The 17,785-nt window shown below is 29.6% G+C and overlaps 1 protein-coding gene and 1 long non-coding RNA gene across 4 annotated transcripts in view; one reads left to right on the plus strand and one right to left on the minus strand.

The window, feature by feature from the left end:
• Window positions 1-17,785, plus strand: part of LOC129976742 (single-stranded DNA-binding protein 3-like) — a 297,319-nt gene that overhangs the window by 138,476 nt on the left and 141,058 nt on the right. For 2 of the 3 annotated variants that reach the window (XM_056090468.1, XM_056090469.1), the window contains exon 7: window positions 240-338. The exons of the other annotated variant lie outside the window; for it this stretch is intronic. In XM_056090468.1, coding sequence (XP_055946443.1) covers window positions 240-338 — 99 coding nt within the window. The remainder of the gene's footprint in view (window positions 1-239; window positions 339-17,785) is intronic. 3 annotated transcript variants of the gene reach the window in all.
• The window catches only part of LOC129976743 (uncharacterized), a 45,020-nt gene continuing 33,998 nt past the window's right edge, over window positions 6,764-17,785 (minus strand). Inside the window, exon 4 of the long non-coding RNA XR_008785185.1 lies at window positions 6,764-8,245. This is a non-coding gene — a long non-coding RNA (uncharacterized LOC129976743). The remainder of the gene's footprint in view (window positions 8,246-17,785) is intronic.

Below are 17,785 nucleotides of genomic sequence, written 5' to 3' on the forward strand. Positions count from 1 at the left end.
TATAATTATTATTTTGTATCCATAATTTGTATTTTTAGCATATTTAAGTTAAAATACTTTTTGAATAGATATTCTTTATCCCTTAAAATGTAAAACATTTTACCTAAATTTTCCAATCTGGCTGAATTAACTTAAGAAAAAAGGGTAAGAGTGAATTGCCACTCCATCCGTCTGGTGTAGTGTCTGCCTAGTGAATGTGTTAGCTGCTTGAAAACAACCCTGCTTTCTCCCTTCCGCAGAATTCTCACATGAGGCCCTCGCCGCCACAGCAGCCAGTGTCGCAGCCGTCCCCTCACCCGCAGCCCCCACCCCCTCACAGTCAGATGCTTCCAAATCAGGTGAGAATCTAAACACTAACAACCCAACGACCTCCTTCAGAATGCTTTTCCATTCACTCCCATCTTATTTTACCTTTTTTTATTTTTTTCTGTCACTTTCTTTTTTGAACATTTCCGGAAACAAAACAAAACATTCCTGCCTGTGTGTTTCCTTTTTTATAATGTAGAAAATCTATTTTGTACTGACACTGAAAACTTTGGAACAAGAGTAAAACAGTAAAAAAAAAAAAAAAAAAATCATTGATATTAAATGTGGATAGGGATGAAATAATAATTGTATTGTTAATTATATTGTTAGAATAATGTTACAAATCGAAATTTGCAAAGAAAATCTTTGGAAGATTTTTATTCGTTGAGTTTGAAGACTTCAATGCTTAAATTTAAATTTATATAAAATCTTGACCACATATATTCTGGCAATTTATATACATACTTGATGACAACAAGTTAGCCATTGAAAATTTATATTTAAAGAAGATAATTAAAAAACCCCATTAAAATTATTAATAAAGTCATAAATTTGAATTAGTGTGAGAAAAAAAATTAAGTTCAAGCACCTTGACAATATTAATTTTTGTTATTAATTCTTTAAGCATTTTGAAATTACCTATTTGAACAATAAAAACAGTGTCAGTAAATGAAATTATTTATTACTTTTAAACAGGGTTGGCTTGTACTTGCTGCAGATTTAGATACACTTCTTTCTGTCTTGTGCTTAGAAATAGGTTATATTCTTCATTTTTTTTTTTTTTCTTCTTGTGTGTATGTATGAGTCTAATATTGCATGATTGCATGTCTTTGTGTGGTATTAATTATTTTTATTTTGAATTTTGTATAATATCTAACAATTCTAATGATCAAATGTACAGGGTGTTTCTTAAGAATTGATTTTGTTTTAAAATATAGCGTATTGTAGTTCATTTTATATATAATTGTATCAATTAGATTGGAAAATTCTTTTCAATGTTTTATAAAATATGTATCCTTTAAAATGGAGTAAGTACTTGAAAAAAGAAATAAACAAATTTGAATAATTTAGGTGCAGCGATTTTTAAATTTGCTTTTTAAAAATTTATTTCGTTGATATTAGAAATAAAAAGATTTTAATATCAATGTAATCTAAAACTTTCATTGCTTTTCAAGTTCTTAAATTAATATTTTTTTGTTATTAATTTCATGGCTATCAGAATTTACTTTTAAAATGTTTGATCTACCTTTACGTTTCAACAGTTATTCAATTTTTAACATAAAAATTGCTTACACCCTGTACTTAAGATTTTCATTTTATAGAGATGTATAATATATTTTTCGCATGCTATTTTGTGGTGTTGGTGTTTTTCTTTTTTCTCTCAAACTTCAGATTTTTTTACTGTTATGAATGGTCAAATTTTGCATATTACTCTAACTAAAAATTTTGCCTAACACTCCCTACCTCCTTCTTTTTTCGTATTATTTTGATTCTACGAATAACTTTTTATTAAAATCTCCATTTTTTTTAGATTTTTTTTGACTATTGAAAAAAACAAAACAAATGCCTTTAAAATATAATTTTGATTGAAATACATTTTAACTGTCTTTTTCTTTTTTTCCCTTCTATTTTGATATAAGAGATTTATTTATTTTTCAAATCTTATGTTAACTTAAAGAGAAAAGGAAAATGTGTTCATTTATCATCTGAAGAAGAAATATCATTCCCCTTTCTTTCTCTCGACCCTCTTTCCTTTTTTTTTTTTTTTTTTTTTTTTTTTGCAGTTTTTCAAATTTTTTTTTTAGATGGATACTTAATATCTATGGGTATGTAATTGAATTTTCATAAATGTGGCACATTTTTCAAACTTAGACGCTTTTGTATAAATTTTCTAATGATATGAATCTGAACTAAATCACGCTATCATTAAGTTTTTAAAAAATTATTGTTTTTGAAAATTTGTACATATCTATTTAAATTCTGTATTAAAAGTATTCAAAAATCATTAATTTTTTTCTCTTGTATAAAATGATGCACTATTATATGTCAGAAGTAATTGTTTTTCTGAAGAAGCTAAAAAACAAATATTTTAGTTTCTATAAATTAACATTATTGTAAAGAAGAATTTAGATTTTCGACACAATGTTTGAAATTTATGTCAAGATGTGGTGAGTTTTTAACATTTTCTTTTCCTTGTATATATTTTGTAAATCTGTATCTTGAATTTATAATAAAACTAGTTAGATTTATTTCCTTGTCCTCTATTGTGTTTTCTATATAACATTAAGACATTGCATTTGTTAAAACAAGATATGTTGAATGTGAATTCTTTCTCTATAATTTAAAAACTGTGCGGAACCTGTATATGTTTAAAGAACTGTGGAAAAATTTTATTTTAACAAATATTTAAAATTTCAGATAGCTTTTATCCATTTTTAATATGAAATCTATTTTCATAACCAGTTCTGTTTATTTTTCTGCTTTGGGAAAATTTATTTTGATAATTTTTCTTTTTTTGTTATATTTATTTCTTAAAAATAACCGAAAAACAAAAATATAACTTGTTATGTGCTGCCATCTATATCTGAAACAGCATACTTTTTGATGATTTAGTTTTCGAAATGACTGTAGAGGTCGCTGTATGAGTTCCTTGCCTAGAATTGAAAAAGTACGACACAAAATATTGAACAAAATTTTCTAGAATTCATTCGATTTAATGAATTTGCTTTGTAATTCAATTGAAATCTTATGTATGTATACAACTTTTAAATTTTATTAACTATATTTTTCTTTATTTCAGCATTAAATAGTTTTAAGCTTAATTTTAATTCTACTGAATAGTAGAAAAGGACCATAATTTTTTTTTCCATTAAAAAAACAAACAAACTAGAATCTGCATTTGATATTTTTAAGTATATCATTATATAAACGAGATAATCGTTTGTGCTGTATATTTAAAAAAGGTTTGCAATTGTATATAATTTTTTTTAATTAATACTTTTCATTCTTTTCTAATTCATACTTTTTACTAGTGCATTTGATTGGTTGATTTCATTCGTTCATCATCATTATGGGATGATGATGAACGAATGTAGCTTTGATTTTATTAATTATTAATTAATTTTATTTATTGAATTCTCCATTTTACTTTAAAAAACTTCATGTAATTGGATGTTGTGAGCTTCATGCACACTTAACTAAGTAAAACTGTAGCAATTTAGATTTTAATAATACCAATGCTGAGTGATGCATATAATATTGCAGTGTTCTATTTATAATTTTTTTAGTATCAAATACATGAATACTAAAAGTCTTATAAAATAGGTTTAAGAAATAATATTTTTTTTTATTATAAATACTCGATCGCAGAAATTAATTTTTAACAAGCAGTGATTTGTGCATATTTCCTTATCCGATATTTTAATATAAAAAGAAAATTGAAATTATTTATTTTAGGGCTAAAAGGTAGGCTACTTTTTGGTTTTAATATTTTGCAAAAGATTGTCATAGCCTCGTGTTCTTGATATTTCCTACATCTTTTATTGCTTTGTTTTTTAAAAACCTTAAATACCATATATTGTCACATGTGCATTTCCATATAATACTTTTTTAGGCACTCTTAAAATTTGTTTCATTGAATCTTTTCCTGTTAAATATTATAGTAAATGTATGCAACAAAGCAGTGTGACAACATGATAGAATTTCCTTTAGCACACTTGAATTATTCCAGCGCGTGCCTTTAAAAAAACAAAAACTGCCTTACTTTTATAGTTCAGGGAATGAACCCGACTCTAAATCTAGTAAACAGATTCCTCTTCCAAATGCCAGTCACGAATCTCCTTGATGTTCTGACCAAATCGGGAACTGCAATCTCTCCCATCTAATAGTCATCTATCCTCCTGGCGATCCGCATTATTAATTCCGGATTTGATTAAGGGAAGTCGTAAAAACCTCTACCCTCTGCTTTCGCTCCAAACCTCATAAATCTGTCACTAGATGGGCTACAAGTAGTACTTAAATTAACTACCGTGTTACTACAGGCCTGTTGGGACCGGTTATTGCCCTTCCTCATGTTAACCTTTCCCAACTTACAAATTAAAACTTTGATTAACGATTTTATTTACAAGTAGGATCGCTTATTAGGACATTGTGATGCATCTGGGCGCATCAAAATATATTGACAAAAGAGAACTTAATACCAGTTATTGCTGTATCATTAATATCAATTTTTAAGCAATGTTATTCAGTCATGGGGCGTATTTTAAAGAATTTATACTAAAGAAATATACTTGCTGCGCCCATAGGGATAAGAAGTTATGGAATATTAAATTTTGAGAAATTTTTCTGATGTATTGAATTCAATGCGTTTATCCCTCCCCTCATGTTTTTATATATATGTTATAAAATCTTTGATCATTTAAGTAGGTATAAATAATTTTTGTTCTGTGATTGACAATAATAAATGCAAACACTTACAAAAATAATTATGCTGAAAATTTTATATAATTTTAGTAATCAATTGGTTTTTAGTTAATATCTTGAATTCACACGAGCTTCTCTCACTTCATTCATTCCTCTCTCTCTCACTCTTATATATAAACTGTAAAATTAAAAATATTGGCCTGTTTATTTCTTTTTATTTACTTTTGTTGGAAAAAAAATTTTCTTGGCTTCTTGCTAATATATTTCTGATTAAGTTCATTCACCTACTCATTCCTTGTAGTATTCTAATCTATTTTTTAAAAACAGTTACTTCATACCTTTTAATTTAGGTAATCATACTTTACAGAAGGATGAGTTATGTTTTACGTTAATTTTGGTGCCTTTTAAGAAATGAAGGCACCCCCCCTCCCCACCTTAATGTGAACTTGAATCATGTAAATATTTTCTAACTGTACACAATCTAAAATATTCTGAGTTGTTTTCTTCAGCATTCGATATATATTATTCCATTTGATTTTCTAATCTGCTTCACCATAAAATTCTAATCTGCTATAAAATTTGAAGCTATATAATTTATTTCTGATATTGAACTTTAAAATTGTCACTACATGATAATAATCCATACTCTGAGGGCAGTTAAAAATTATTGCCAGAAATAATTCCTCAATTTTCTCATCATATCAATCAAGGTCAATTTTAAGATACTAGTATCCTTAACTGCCTTCCTTTTTTTTTAAAAAAAATATGTCATAAAATTATCTTATTTTCAAGATTTCGAATGTGGAGCTTGCTATCCAGTATTATCTACTGTCGAGTATACAATTACAAAAACGAACCAATATTCATGAATTTTGTTTTCTATTTATAAAATGAATCTTTTATCCGCAATTTAATGAAATTGTATTGATGGCAATAAGGCTGTTAAATTTTATTAAAATTTACTTATAATTGATAAATTTGCAAGTATACAAGCATTGCATATTTTTAAGATTAACTTTTATAAACGATTATCGTATTGAAAAATCGTTTTCCATCATCCTTCCTTGAGATGGAAGTGTCACTTAAGTGAGAAACATATCCCGTTTCACCTTTTCTTCCAATCTGTCCCTTATCTTTCATATTTATTTTATTATTATTATTACTATCATCGTAAGTGATAACATATCCAACCCTCCAGCAGGGTTGTTTTACTAAAGGATCTCGCGTTTCCCCAAGTCCCTTATGCTATGTGTGTCCTCTTTCATTCCAGCAGTCTTCCTTTTGGGACAAAGATTAACGTTTTTCTCTGCTCGGTTTCCCTCACAAAGAGAGTGATTCAAGGAGCTCGGTGGTGTGGAGAGGTTTTTTTTTATCCCCCTACCTCTTCCTTGTTGGTGAAAAGAAAAATAAGGAAAAAAAACCCTCTCTTGCACACCGGAATAGATGAGGTATCGTGTTGTGTGGAGTGGCTGTTGTGAAATTTCTGAAGAGGTTTTTTCAACCCCTTATAGCTAGCTTTTTCTCTCCTGCTTTGCGTGGAGTGAAAGTGATCTCTATGACACTTCTCATTAAGGACTTCCAAACTAGGTGTGAAATATCCGAGAACTTGGAAGACGTGGGCTTTGATTATAAACTAAACATGAAAGAATTTAGAAAGACTTCAGTACTAAACCATGTCTGGTGTAACATAAAAGGAAGAGGTTTTAAACGCGCGTTACATTAAGAAATACAAATGAACATCTTGAACCGGCATATGAAATTAACAAATAAATAACGGAAATGTTACTAATGAAAAAACTGTTTGGGTAAAGAACTGATGGTGAGATAGTATTCACATCATCAGATATTTCTTTTTTTTTTTTGTCAATAATTAAGTTTATTCTAATAAAGACTAAATGTCCATGCTTAATACCCCCTCCCCTTCTATCAATTTCCCTAAAAGACTTTAAAAAGAACACTCTTTTAAATTCTTTGATAACAAGAATAATCTATTTTCGTATACTGCTAATACAGGTACGGTGTCTTCTTTCTTTTCTTTTCTCTTTCTTTTTTTCAGTCTAATTTGATATGTCGTCGGCTTATTTCATTATTTCGTATTTGAAAATTTCGTTAATATTCACAATTCAGCTAAAACAAATATTTTTAAAAAATCTTTTATTTATCTGCATAAAAAATACACAATATTTATGTAAAATAGTTGCACATATTCTGTGTTAATGAGTGGTGAAAAATGAGAAAGTCGCATCATCACTTCTATGACAAATCACAAACTGTGAACTAAGAATTGTAAAATATACTTTGGTATAGTTTTTGAAATCCATCAAAATAAATAAGAAAGCGAATCTGGATTCAATCATAATCAAGAACTTACCTTGTTTTGCCATCTTGTAGATACAAATAATAAAGCAATTTTTAAAATTGCCTTCTGATATTTTTTAACCGTTCTGCTATGAACATTTTCTTTTATATATATAATTATTCTTTCACTGAAAATCTTCTTAATATTGTTGGCATCTAATGAATTCCCCCCAGAATTTTCCGAAAACTTTCATTTCCCTATTCCTACCTCATTTCTCTCTTATCGCATCTCATTTTAGTCGAACCCACGACGCCGTAACTGCTCTTTTTCCTTCCTTTTCATTCCTATTCATTTATTTTTAAAGAAAGCAATCCTGTTACTACCGGCAGATCAGCAGCACTTCTTTTCTTTCACTTTATTTATTATTATTTTTTCTCATCCCGTGTTTCCACAACTTTCATTTTTATGTGAGTGTGAATACTTAAGGCTCATTTGGACCCCACCCAATTGGTTCGAGCCTACATCCATCCCCTACGCCCTGTTTTATAATTGAACAACGTGACGCGATATTATAAATTTGCGACTTGTAGTAAAACGGTTTGTGTTCCATGATTTGTTCACGCCTCGAGGGTTATTATTTTTAATACGGACAGACCTGCCACCGTACCATTTTTTTCTTCTCCCATAATCCCCAACTGTTTTGAGTTTCATTTATTTTTAAATTGCGGGTGCGGTCGGAGCTGTTTCCGTGAAATTGAAACGCCTGTGTTTAATTTGCTTTCGGCCCGTTAAAAAAAAAGAAAAAAAAAAAAGAAAGCGTAACTAACGTGTATATCGGCATTCCCCATTAAAGTTTAATAGCGAATTCTCCAACGTTATTTATCCATTACTCCTGTTTTATAATCACTTGCGCCGTTACACAATTTGCAAATATGAAATTGCTACAAGAAATTTTTTCTGTAGATTGGAGTCGCCGGTGCGTCACAAGCCCTCATTTGCGAATAGAATGTAAATTTTTAACGGCGGAATATTTAGGGGAAAAGAAAGGAGATGAATTATTTTAAGAATAAATGTTAGAAAAAGTGATTATCATTGATCGCAAATGTTACTTTTTGCAAACCTATTTCCAAATGATTGTTTTACCTGAGAAGCTGACAAGACATCTGTTTTCATATCTGATGCCATCTCTTATTCAGGGTTCGATTTCTGTGGATAATACTGAAAAATAAAATATAAAGATTGCATAATTTTATCCACTTAATAACAATATGCATTTCAGAAACTTTTTAATGCATTCCCTATATTTGCGATTTGGAAATATATTAAAAAGAAACAATACTTAAAGGCTTATATTTAAATTGTAAATTTGGAGTTTTGGCATAAGAATATTTAGCAACTAGTTTATATTCATCTATGCCATTGCACATATAACCAAATATTGTACTCTATTCTTGTTATTTCTTTTATTCTTCACAAAAAACACTCTATTTTTGTCATATATAAAATCAAACTATGAGCTCCATTCAAAAGCATAGTTGGGGCAATGAAAAAAAGCACTAAAAAATGCGTTTAGTTTAATTGCAAGTTTGAGAACATGCAGAAAGATGTTATCTCTACTTTCCCCCCTTTAGACAAAAGGACATTCATCGAATATTGTAGAAGTGCATTGCTAATAAAAATAAATTTTCGAAACTTTAAACACAGTTTTGCAAAGGGACAAGTATTTGAAATTCAGTTGCAATTATAAATTATTCAGTTGCAACATAAAAAAATGTAATATCAGCAGTATCATTTCGAATTCTGTTAGAAATATTTCTTCGGAAGCGTGAACAATAACAACAGATAATTTAAATCAAACGATTTAAATTATCTGTTTTTGATAGCAGTTCGTTTCAGAATGTTCTGAAGAACACAGCGAAAATAACGCTTTTATGCTCATTTGAATTGCGTTTGTTTGAAAAATCCGTGCGATTAACTGCAAGATTTAAAATTTTCATACATAATAATGTACGAGAAAATTTTTCATTTAACAAACATTTACGATGAACGTCGTAAATATTTGTTATATGAAGTATATATATTTCATTTCATTAATATTAAAGTAATATCTTCAGTACATCAAAAAAGTGGTATCAAATTGATCAGTTTTTCAGCATCACCGGCTACACTTTAGATACACAGGCTTCGAATCCTTTTATTTTCTCATATACGAAGTATAACGAATATGTTGTAATTATCTTTGGAACAAAACAAAAAACGAATTTGATTTTAACTAATCCCTCAGATTTTCTTGAGTTCGAAATATATATATTTTTTGGGCATTATCTCTTTAATGTGTAAATTCGATCCTCAAAAACGCTTTTAGCTGGACGGATGAAGTTTTGTATATGATCTTTACCCCAGATTTGTAGATTTCTATCGGATATTGAGCGAAATCCTTTCAGAGGAAGTATGTCTGTCCAAATATCCGAACATAAATGAACACATTTACAAAAAGAAGGATAGATTGATGAAAAATTTAGTACACAGATTTAATATATAAAATATAGATATGTTACAGTTTTGGAATCAAATCCTTAAAGGAGTTCGCCTTCGGGCGATCTGTATTTTCAACAGCATGTAAACGTGAAAACTAAAAAATTCAATGACTTAAATAGATGAAATTTGGTATATAATTTTGTGCCTACAAATATGGTTCAGTGTCAAATTTCAGTTTCAGTCGGTTGGGGGGGGGGGACCGCGTCTGAAACTTAAATCCGATACTATTGAGGTACTATTCCACATCCTAGGGATTAGTCGGGAGAAAAAAAAAGAAAAAAAAAATCGCCAAGGATCGCACGATAGATTCAGTAAGAATGCTAAATTCAGGCCAAAGATCAATATTTCGTAACTATTGTTCACGGATGCTATGTAAAGCATTCGTGGCCTTAACCAGGATCCGTAATATTATCTGGAGGGCGAGGGGGAGGCAAATAATACCTTTATTAGAGATTCTTCGAGAAAGTTTTTGGGAGACCACCCACTTCCGCTGGTTTAAAATGAGGATAATTGCAGGAACTAAAAAGTTTTATCAAGGTCTTTCTGTTCTACGAGAGTTTATTGAGATCATACTGAGAAGTGCACGAAAGTTATTCGTACTAAGGATGTCTTTAAAGTTTTGTATAAATTTGATATTCAGAAAGTTGTTCATATGAGTTTAAATCCAAACCACCTACAAACACAGTTTGATATTCGTTTGCTAATTATGAGGAGCAAAAATATGGCAAGAAATATAGTATTTATATATATTATTCATTTCGGATGTTTTAACTTTTTCTCAAAGCAGAGATAATTTTTTTTTTCGTAATAGAAAATGTCAGAATAATTAAATCAATTTCATAACTCGTCGTAGTGTGTGTCATGATCAGAGACAGATTTCATAGTTGTCAATTTTATTCCTTTTTCTCTTCCACAGCTAGAAATTAATTTCTGATTTCTATCATTCTTCTAACAGTGAATAAGTTACTCCTCCCTCCTTTCCTCCCCTTTATCTTGCAATATCAACTAAAAAAACAAACAAACTTGGCGCCAATTTGACATTATGATTTAAAAAAATAAATGAAATGAACCTTCTTTTGGCTGTTAAAATAGGACAAGCCTCTTACACCACCCAATATAATAAATAATTTATCTTTGTTTGAAAATAAGACTACTTGAACGTATTTATTCGCCGATATTTTTAAGCTAGTACAATTGTGTCCAATGCATATTGGCGTCATAAGATTAATGATAATGATGTGGTATTTTTTCCGTTGTTAATTATTTAAATGTTCTTTTTTATATTAAGAGTAGTTTTAGAATTGTGGAATTTTTATGTTTACATTCCTTTTTGATATGATTGCTTTATGAAAGTTTAGAGATGTGTGTGTTTTTTAGTCTGTTTAACTATTTTGATAAAATTAATCTGCCTAACTATATAACAAAATGAAATAAGTTGTATTGAAAGGATAAGAAACTAAAGTGAATCGTGGCAACTAAGCAATTTAGAGTTTGTTCTTCCATTTATTATTAAACTTAATTGAAATATATGAAGCAAGTTTTTCTGTATAATTTTTCCAAGGAAATTAATCTAAGAATCAATTAATTTGCTTAAATTGGTTCATTTGTACAGTGAGTTCATTCCAAGCTGTCATGTAATTGGAAATAATTTTTTAATAGTAGAATTGGGATTAATTTCATAATTGGGATGCAATTTTTCCGCTTTAGACAGTTGACTCCAATAATAATAATAAATAAATTAAGTTTGAAATTTCGGGCGGGGGGGGGATTCATATTCCTTTCTCTCCGTTGTTCTCCATCTGTATATTTCTAAAAAACGTTTCTTTAAAGATGAAAAAATGCAAATCTCGTTTCATTATGGAACAGGTGCTTTTTTCCCCCGAGCATATCAAAAACATTGTATAATTTTATGAAATAAGATAATTTTTTTTAAAAATCGTTTAAATTCATTGAATTTACAAAACATAAGCAATTAATATATAGGAAAGGGAAATATTTACCTTATTAATTAAGATAAAGATTAAGATATATGCCTATTTTTCATGTGATTATGTGATACAGGCATTATTGTAATATTTCTGATTGCAATACTCGAATAATATCTAACCAATTCCTTATTCTAATGATGATCTGTAAAGAATTTTTTTGTTTTGTCTGGAAAAGCTCAGATTTAAGTTTTTTTCCCCCTTTCTGTTCCACAATTTTTTTTTCTTTCTTTTTTTTTTCTGTTCCTCAAATTGTACCAAAATAGACATACAATTTAATCATTTATATTTCTAGCAACGTCATTCAAATAATTTAAAATCTTGATTCATATTAATTGGGCAATCTACGATTCCGTTCAAAGAATTTTTTTGTTTTGTCTGGAAAAGCTCAGATTTAAGTTTTTTTCCCCCTTTCTGTTCCACAATTTTTTTTTCTTTCTTTTTTTTTCTGTTCCTCAAATTGTACCAAAATAGACATACAATTTAATCATTTATATTTCTAGCAACGTCATTCAAATAATTTAAAATCTTGATTCATATTAATTGGGCAATCTACGATTCCGTTCAATGATATGCGTTATCATCGAAAATATAATTTTCTACAAAATGCAGAATTACTTCTTTATTCCTTAAGAAAAGATTCCAGCACTTATTGCCTGCCTCTAAATCTGCCTATTTGTACTTGAATAGCAATTTACGGATGGATAGATAATACTAGCTGAATAAGATTGAATGGGGGAAACGTCTACCGACAAAAAGCCTTTAAAAGGTTCGGAATGAATTTGGAATTCCAATAAAATTTTACCATTCAGACATACTTTTGAAACAGACAAATAAAAATAGACACAACTGTATTTTCCGAGATCTTTACAAAAGGAAATTTCACTTAACGGGATGCTACCCCTCTTCTTCTTTGCCCCCTCCTTTTTCTCTCTGAGGTAGAATGGATTGTTATTAAGGACGGAACTGAATACGTTGTAAAATGTCATTACATACTTTTCTCGTGCCCGTTACTTATTTTTTTTATTCTCCTTCCCTCTCTCTCTATCCCCAAAAGGCTACTTAGAAAATTTTTCCATACAAGCGTTCTCTCTATTTCGACATCCAAAGGAGAACATCTCCATTAAGCTGCAAATTTGCTGCATTGCCCTGCTTGCTTTTTCCCCTTCTATGCTCCTGCAAACGATTCAGATGTGGAGCTAAGGGAATGTATTATTTTTTTTTTCTCTGTAAATCTTGAGCGAAAAATAGTTCTTCCTTTTTTTTTAAAACCTCTTATATGAAAAGAAAATACAGCTTCGGTATTTTCTGTCTACCTTCTTTGTGTGGCAGCTTGAAACGACGAGGCTGAAATAAGAGGAGCGGGGGAAGAGAGAGAATTGCTTTTTCCAAAGCAATATCTATTAAAAAGTTATAAAACGAAATAGCAGTAACCAACTCAAAATGGATTTTCTTTTTTCTTCGTAGGAGAAAAAAAAAAAAAAAAAAAAAAAAAAAACTCGAGAGTTTTTACTTTGTCGCTGTTTATCCGCCTTTAATAAATTTTCAATTCCAAGTGACGAAAAAATGACAACCCTTTTTATGGTGGAAATGTGTTACGTTGCAATATAGCGCTGTCATGCTGGAAAGACAAAATCACACTTTTATTCCGTTTCCTCGACATATACGTTATATTATAAATGCTTTGAAAAATACTTTCAACATCGTGTAAGGCTGCAAATTAGCACATCACGAATGCGACTTTTCGATTTCTATCTATATTACTCGCAGATACTCCAATTTCATATACATTTTTATTGTATTTATTACAGATATCAGCAAATATTTCTGTCCCTCCTTCTAAAAGCAATTTCGATTTCAGCCCCTTTATGAAATTCGTATAAAGGCTTTTGCAAAAATATTTGTATTTTACTCATTTATTGCCTTGCTATATATATATATATATATATATATATATATATATATATATATATATATATATATATATATATATATATATATAATATTGCCCTGCTTATCGTGCATTGTTGAAAGTCAAATGGTACAAGTCACTGGAAAAGCAAAGTATGGTTAAATGTAGTATGACAAGCGTAGTTTAATGAGGTAACAAATATAACAGGCATTGGAGCATAACTTTTTTTTCTCTTTTGGTTCATTTGAATAGAAAGGATGAGTCGTTCCTGTAGGTAACAAACAGCGTAGTTTCTTGCCTTCATTAGAGGTTATGGAAGTGTAAACGGCACCTGGGCATGATATTGGTTTTTCGTCTCTTGTTATATTTGATTTCAAAAAGTGGTATGAAAGCTCTAATATTTCATCTCTATGGCAACCCCTAAGACACATTTCTAGGGTGTAATATCTATACCGCACCCTTGATCCCAGACCTCTACGCCACTGCATTGAGGGTCATTAATGGTTGAGCAAAAGTTATTGGCATCTAGGACTTCATATTATTTTCCCACCTAGTGCATGATATTTCATATTAAAATTTGGCAACGAATTAATGTTTTGTTTCATAGCTCTCGGAAGTACACTATGCCACTCGTGTATTTAAATTAGTCGTGTGATTTCCTGACTACATTTTGATCCATCTGAAATAATATTTGCAAAACTGCAAGATTTGAAAATGAAATATGAAAACGGATTTGCATTTGAAATTGGAAATATTAATTTGGTCCTGCAAAATATGAAATTTTAGCTAGTCAGTTGTTCAAACTTTTTTTTAAAAAATTTCGTTTTGAAATTCTTTTTGTGGTGCACATTGTGTTTTCACATCAATGTTTGATCTCTAATCATTTATACGCGATTCCGATAAAAATCATTGATGGGTAAACTTTATAACACTGACTTAAGACATGGAACACATTTTTTTCATTTTTGTGAAATGAATATCGTGACTAGGTTGAACTTTTCTTGGTTTTTAATGAATAGTTTAACATTTTCATACCAATCCCGAAAGTATTTTTGCTTTGATTCAAAATTAAGATATTTTAGAAAATTTTTTAAATTTGCTTTTATTTTTTGAAAAAGAAATGTCGCTTGAAGCATTATACGGAATTGACAGTAATGGAATATCTTGCACCTTAACTCGTTAACGCCCAACTTAATATATAACGAATTTCTTTTTTTAAAAACAAAGATTAAGGTTGTTGTAAAAAAAAAAAAAAATTAAAATTCGAAGAATTTTATTTACTTTTTATTTAGATAAATAATTGAAAAATCAGTAAATAATGTTTTAAAAAAGCGTACATGCATTGAAATATTTTTTAATGTATTAAAATACCAAAAAATACAAATTATTTCCGAATTCTTTGTATTAACTTCGAAAATAAATGAAGGCGAAAAAACAAAATTCAGAGTAATTACAACGTGACATCAAATTCTGGCTAATGATTGATACTTGCCACTTGAAAATTATTAAGGAATTGAGAACTTTTTAGAAAAAGCAAACAGTAAAAAGGATTGGAATGCATTGGAAGTGAAATATTAATGTCTTAGTAATAGGATTCTGGGATTAACGAGTTAAGAATATAACTAGAAAACGAACATGATTTTATCGCAATGGTTGCTCGAAACATATATTTTATCTAATTGTACATTTCGTGTATTTTAACGGCCATTAATGTAAGGTATCAAACGTTATACATAATACTATAATCATTTTATTGAATTAATGTTTAATTTTAGAAACCCTTTTGCATTATAATAAAGCTGATGAAAAATATATTAAGAATCGATTCATATTAACGTGATGTGATAGTACATTAACTACGACTTAATTTCGAGGTCATTTACACATTGTGTAAAAGAGAGAAAAAAAAAATCATGACACTGCAGGTCATAGTAAGACAACAGGTACTATATTTTTGGTATCAAAATGACCTAGCATGATGTATTATGTAGTTAATTTGAGTTGTTGCGTAACTACACAGGAATATATTGACCAACAGGCAAGTCAATCTTTTAGCGAATTTATCTTTAGCGGCCATATTGTAAAGCAGCTTTTCGTGTGATATATCCAAATACCTCCAATTATCTTCCCCCATTTTGTGTTATTCAATATTTTGTATTAACACGGTTGGACAAGTTTCCTACTGACGGATGCCGTCCAAAATTTGATAAGAGATGTACAGACTGATTGGTATAAAGACTTGATTTCAAACTTCATTCATTTAATTTTTTCAACTTTGAAGTTACATGTTTGCGTATTTAAGAAAGACATACATTCATCAGAATCTCAAAATTGATTTTTTTTTTTTTTTTTGGTGATTACATTACTTTGCTATTTGTATGAAACGCGAAAGCGAAAGTAAACCACATTGTTGAGTTGGGTATTTTTAAGAAATGATGTAAATTATTTTAAAAGGATACGTTGGACTTTTTTCTTTATCCAACTGATAGTCCCGACATTTCCGTAGTAGAATATTTAAGCACCCATTTCCGTGAAGTCGCCTTAGTAGTTCTTTGTACGTCTATCATCCCATCGATCACTTTGTACACTTAAATTAGATTATTTACATACGTAATCATTCATGTTTTGAAATGTACATTCACACATTCAGTTGCCTGTGTGAATGGACTTCATGAATAGAAGAAGAGAAAGGAAATGCACTAAATCAAATCCAAAAATCACTCAACAAAATCTCTTTTCCTCTCTTTTTGTAAGTGCTGTTCAATACGATCACAAGACCTGGGCGAACTGTGTCGTGTTCTTGTACCATGAAAAGGCTAAAATTTGAATAACATAAAATGAAAGCCGCAATCCATCACGCCTGTCACTTATAATTTACGTAGCGTTTTCTTTCTGTTCCAAGAACTATTTCAGACGCCCCGTCCCCCCTTCTTTTTCTACATCGAACTTTAATAGCCGTCAACCACGAAATATTGGCGTGGGGAGGGGGTATATGTTGACGGCACATTGAATTATGGCGACCGTTATTCACAGGCTTCTACCTCGGGAAAGCATCCTTTAATACACGTTGCTACACACTTCAACCATTATTTCGTTATGCTGCAAATATTCAAGAGTAAAGCCTGTGGCTGAAGTTAACCAATTTTTTTTCTGTTCAATCTCGATGTTCTGACGGTTATTTTTAAACTTTATAAGTGGAAATAGATTTTGGTTTTAATTCCGTGGAATATTTTTTTTTTTTTTTTTTTTTTTTTTTTGTATGAAAGTTTCATGAAAATAGTTTATGATCGAAGAAATATTTTTAATTCGATTTACATTCCTTATACAAATAATGAGCCTGAATTTATAAAATTTCATGGAAAATATGGAAATTATAGAATTTATGCGTTAATAAAAATGACTTATTAATAAACAAATGAATTATCTCTTTCTCCTTTAAATTATAGCTTTTTTTTCTTTCCTTTTTCTTTCTCTTTCTCTTTTCTATCTTTTGGAAAAATAATACTAGCAGTTTTTTCCCCCTCTCTTTCTTTTTTTTAATGACTAGGAACTCGAGTCATACTCTCACTACAGCCAGGCACAAAGGACAATAGGAACGTATTCAGAACTTATGTAACTTCGAAAAGGGAATTTTATCGAAATCTAGCTGAGAAAGCACTCGTTTTAGGAGCGTGATTTTCATGTTATACTACAGCTCAATATTAGGCAGTTTAAAATTTCAGAAATTAGATGTGAGAGAAGCTCGCGTGAGAGCTCGCAAATCTCTTAAATGCTTTTTCAATTTAAATTTTTAGAAAATAATTAATTTTTTAAACTCAAGTAGATTGAAATCATGCGTAATTTGAATTACCGCATTTAAATGTGACCTATTTCTGTACATAAATGCGATACATTTAAGCCCTGGAAAGTTTAGTAATATAATGCATGTTAAATTACAAACAGTGATTAAATTTATTAAATCGCTATATTTTTAATTCTTTAATCATAATTTCCATGCAATAGGAAATGAAATATCTTCGCCCAAAAAAGAAATGTTTTATTTATTTGAATTAAAATTCCAACAAAGTGGATTGTTTTATAAAAAGAATTGTTTGCTGCTTTCTAACAGTTCTCATTATTTTTATTGAAGTTTTCTTCATGGTTCTTTTTCTGTCTTAGATATAAAATAGGTCAGTAATTCCTAATATGCTGGGGGGGGGGAGGGAATTCGCATCAAAATATAATTGTATAGGAAACAAATTCCATGTTATCATATCTGATGCTTTCAGTTCCCCTTTCTTGTTAAATCATTTACAACCGCTTTATGCGATCATCATTCCTAAA

Source organism: Argiope bruennichi, chromosome 7 (assembly GCF_947563725.1).
Source record: "Argiope bruennichi chromosome 7, qqArgBrue1.1, whole genome shotgun sequence".
In the NCBI taxonomy this organism is placed as follows: domain Eukaryota; kingdom Metazoa; phylum Arthropoda; class Arachnida; order Araneae; family Araneidae; genus Argiope; species Argiope bruennichi.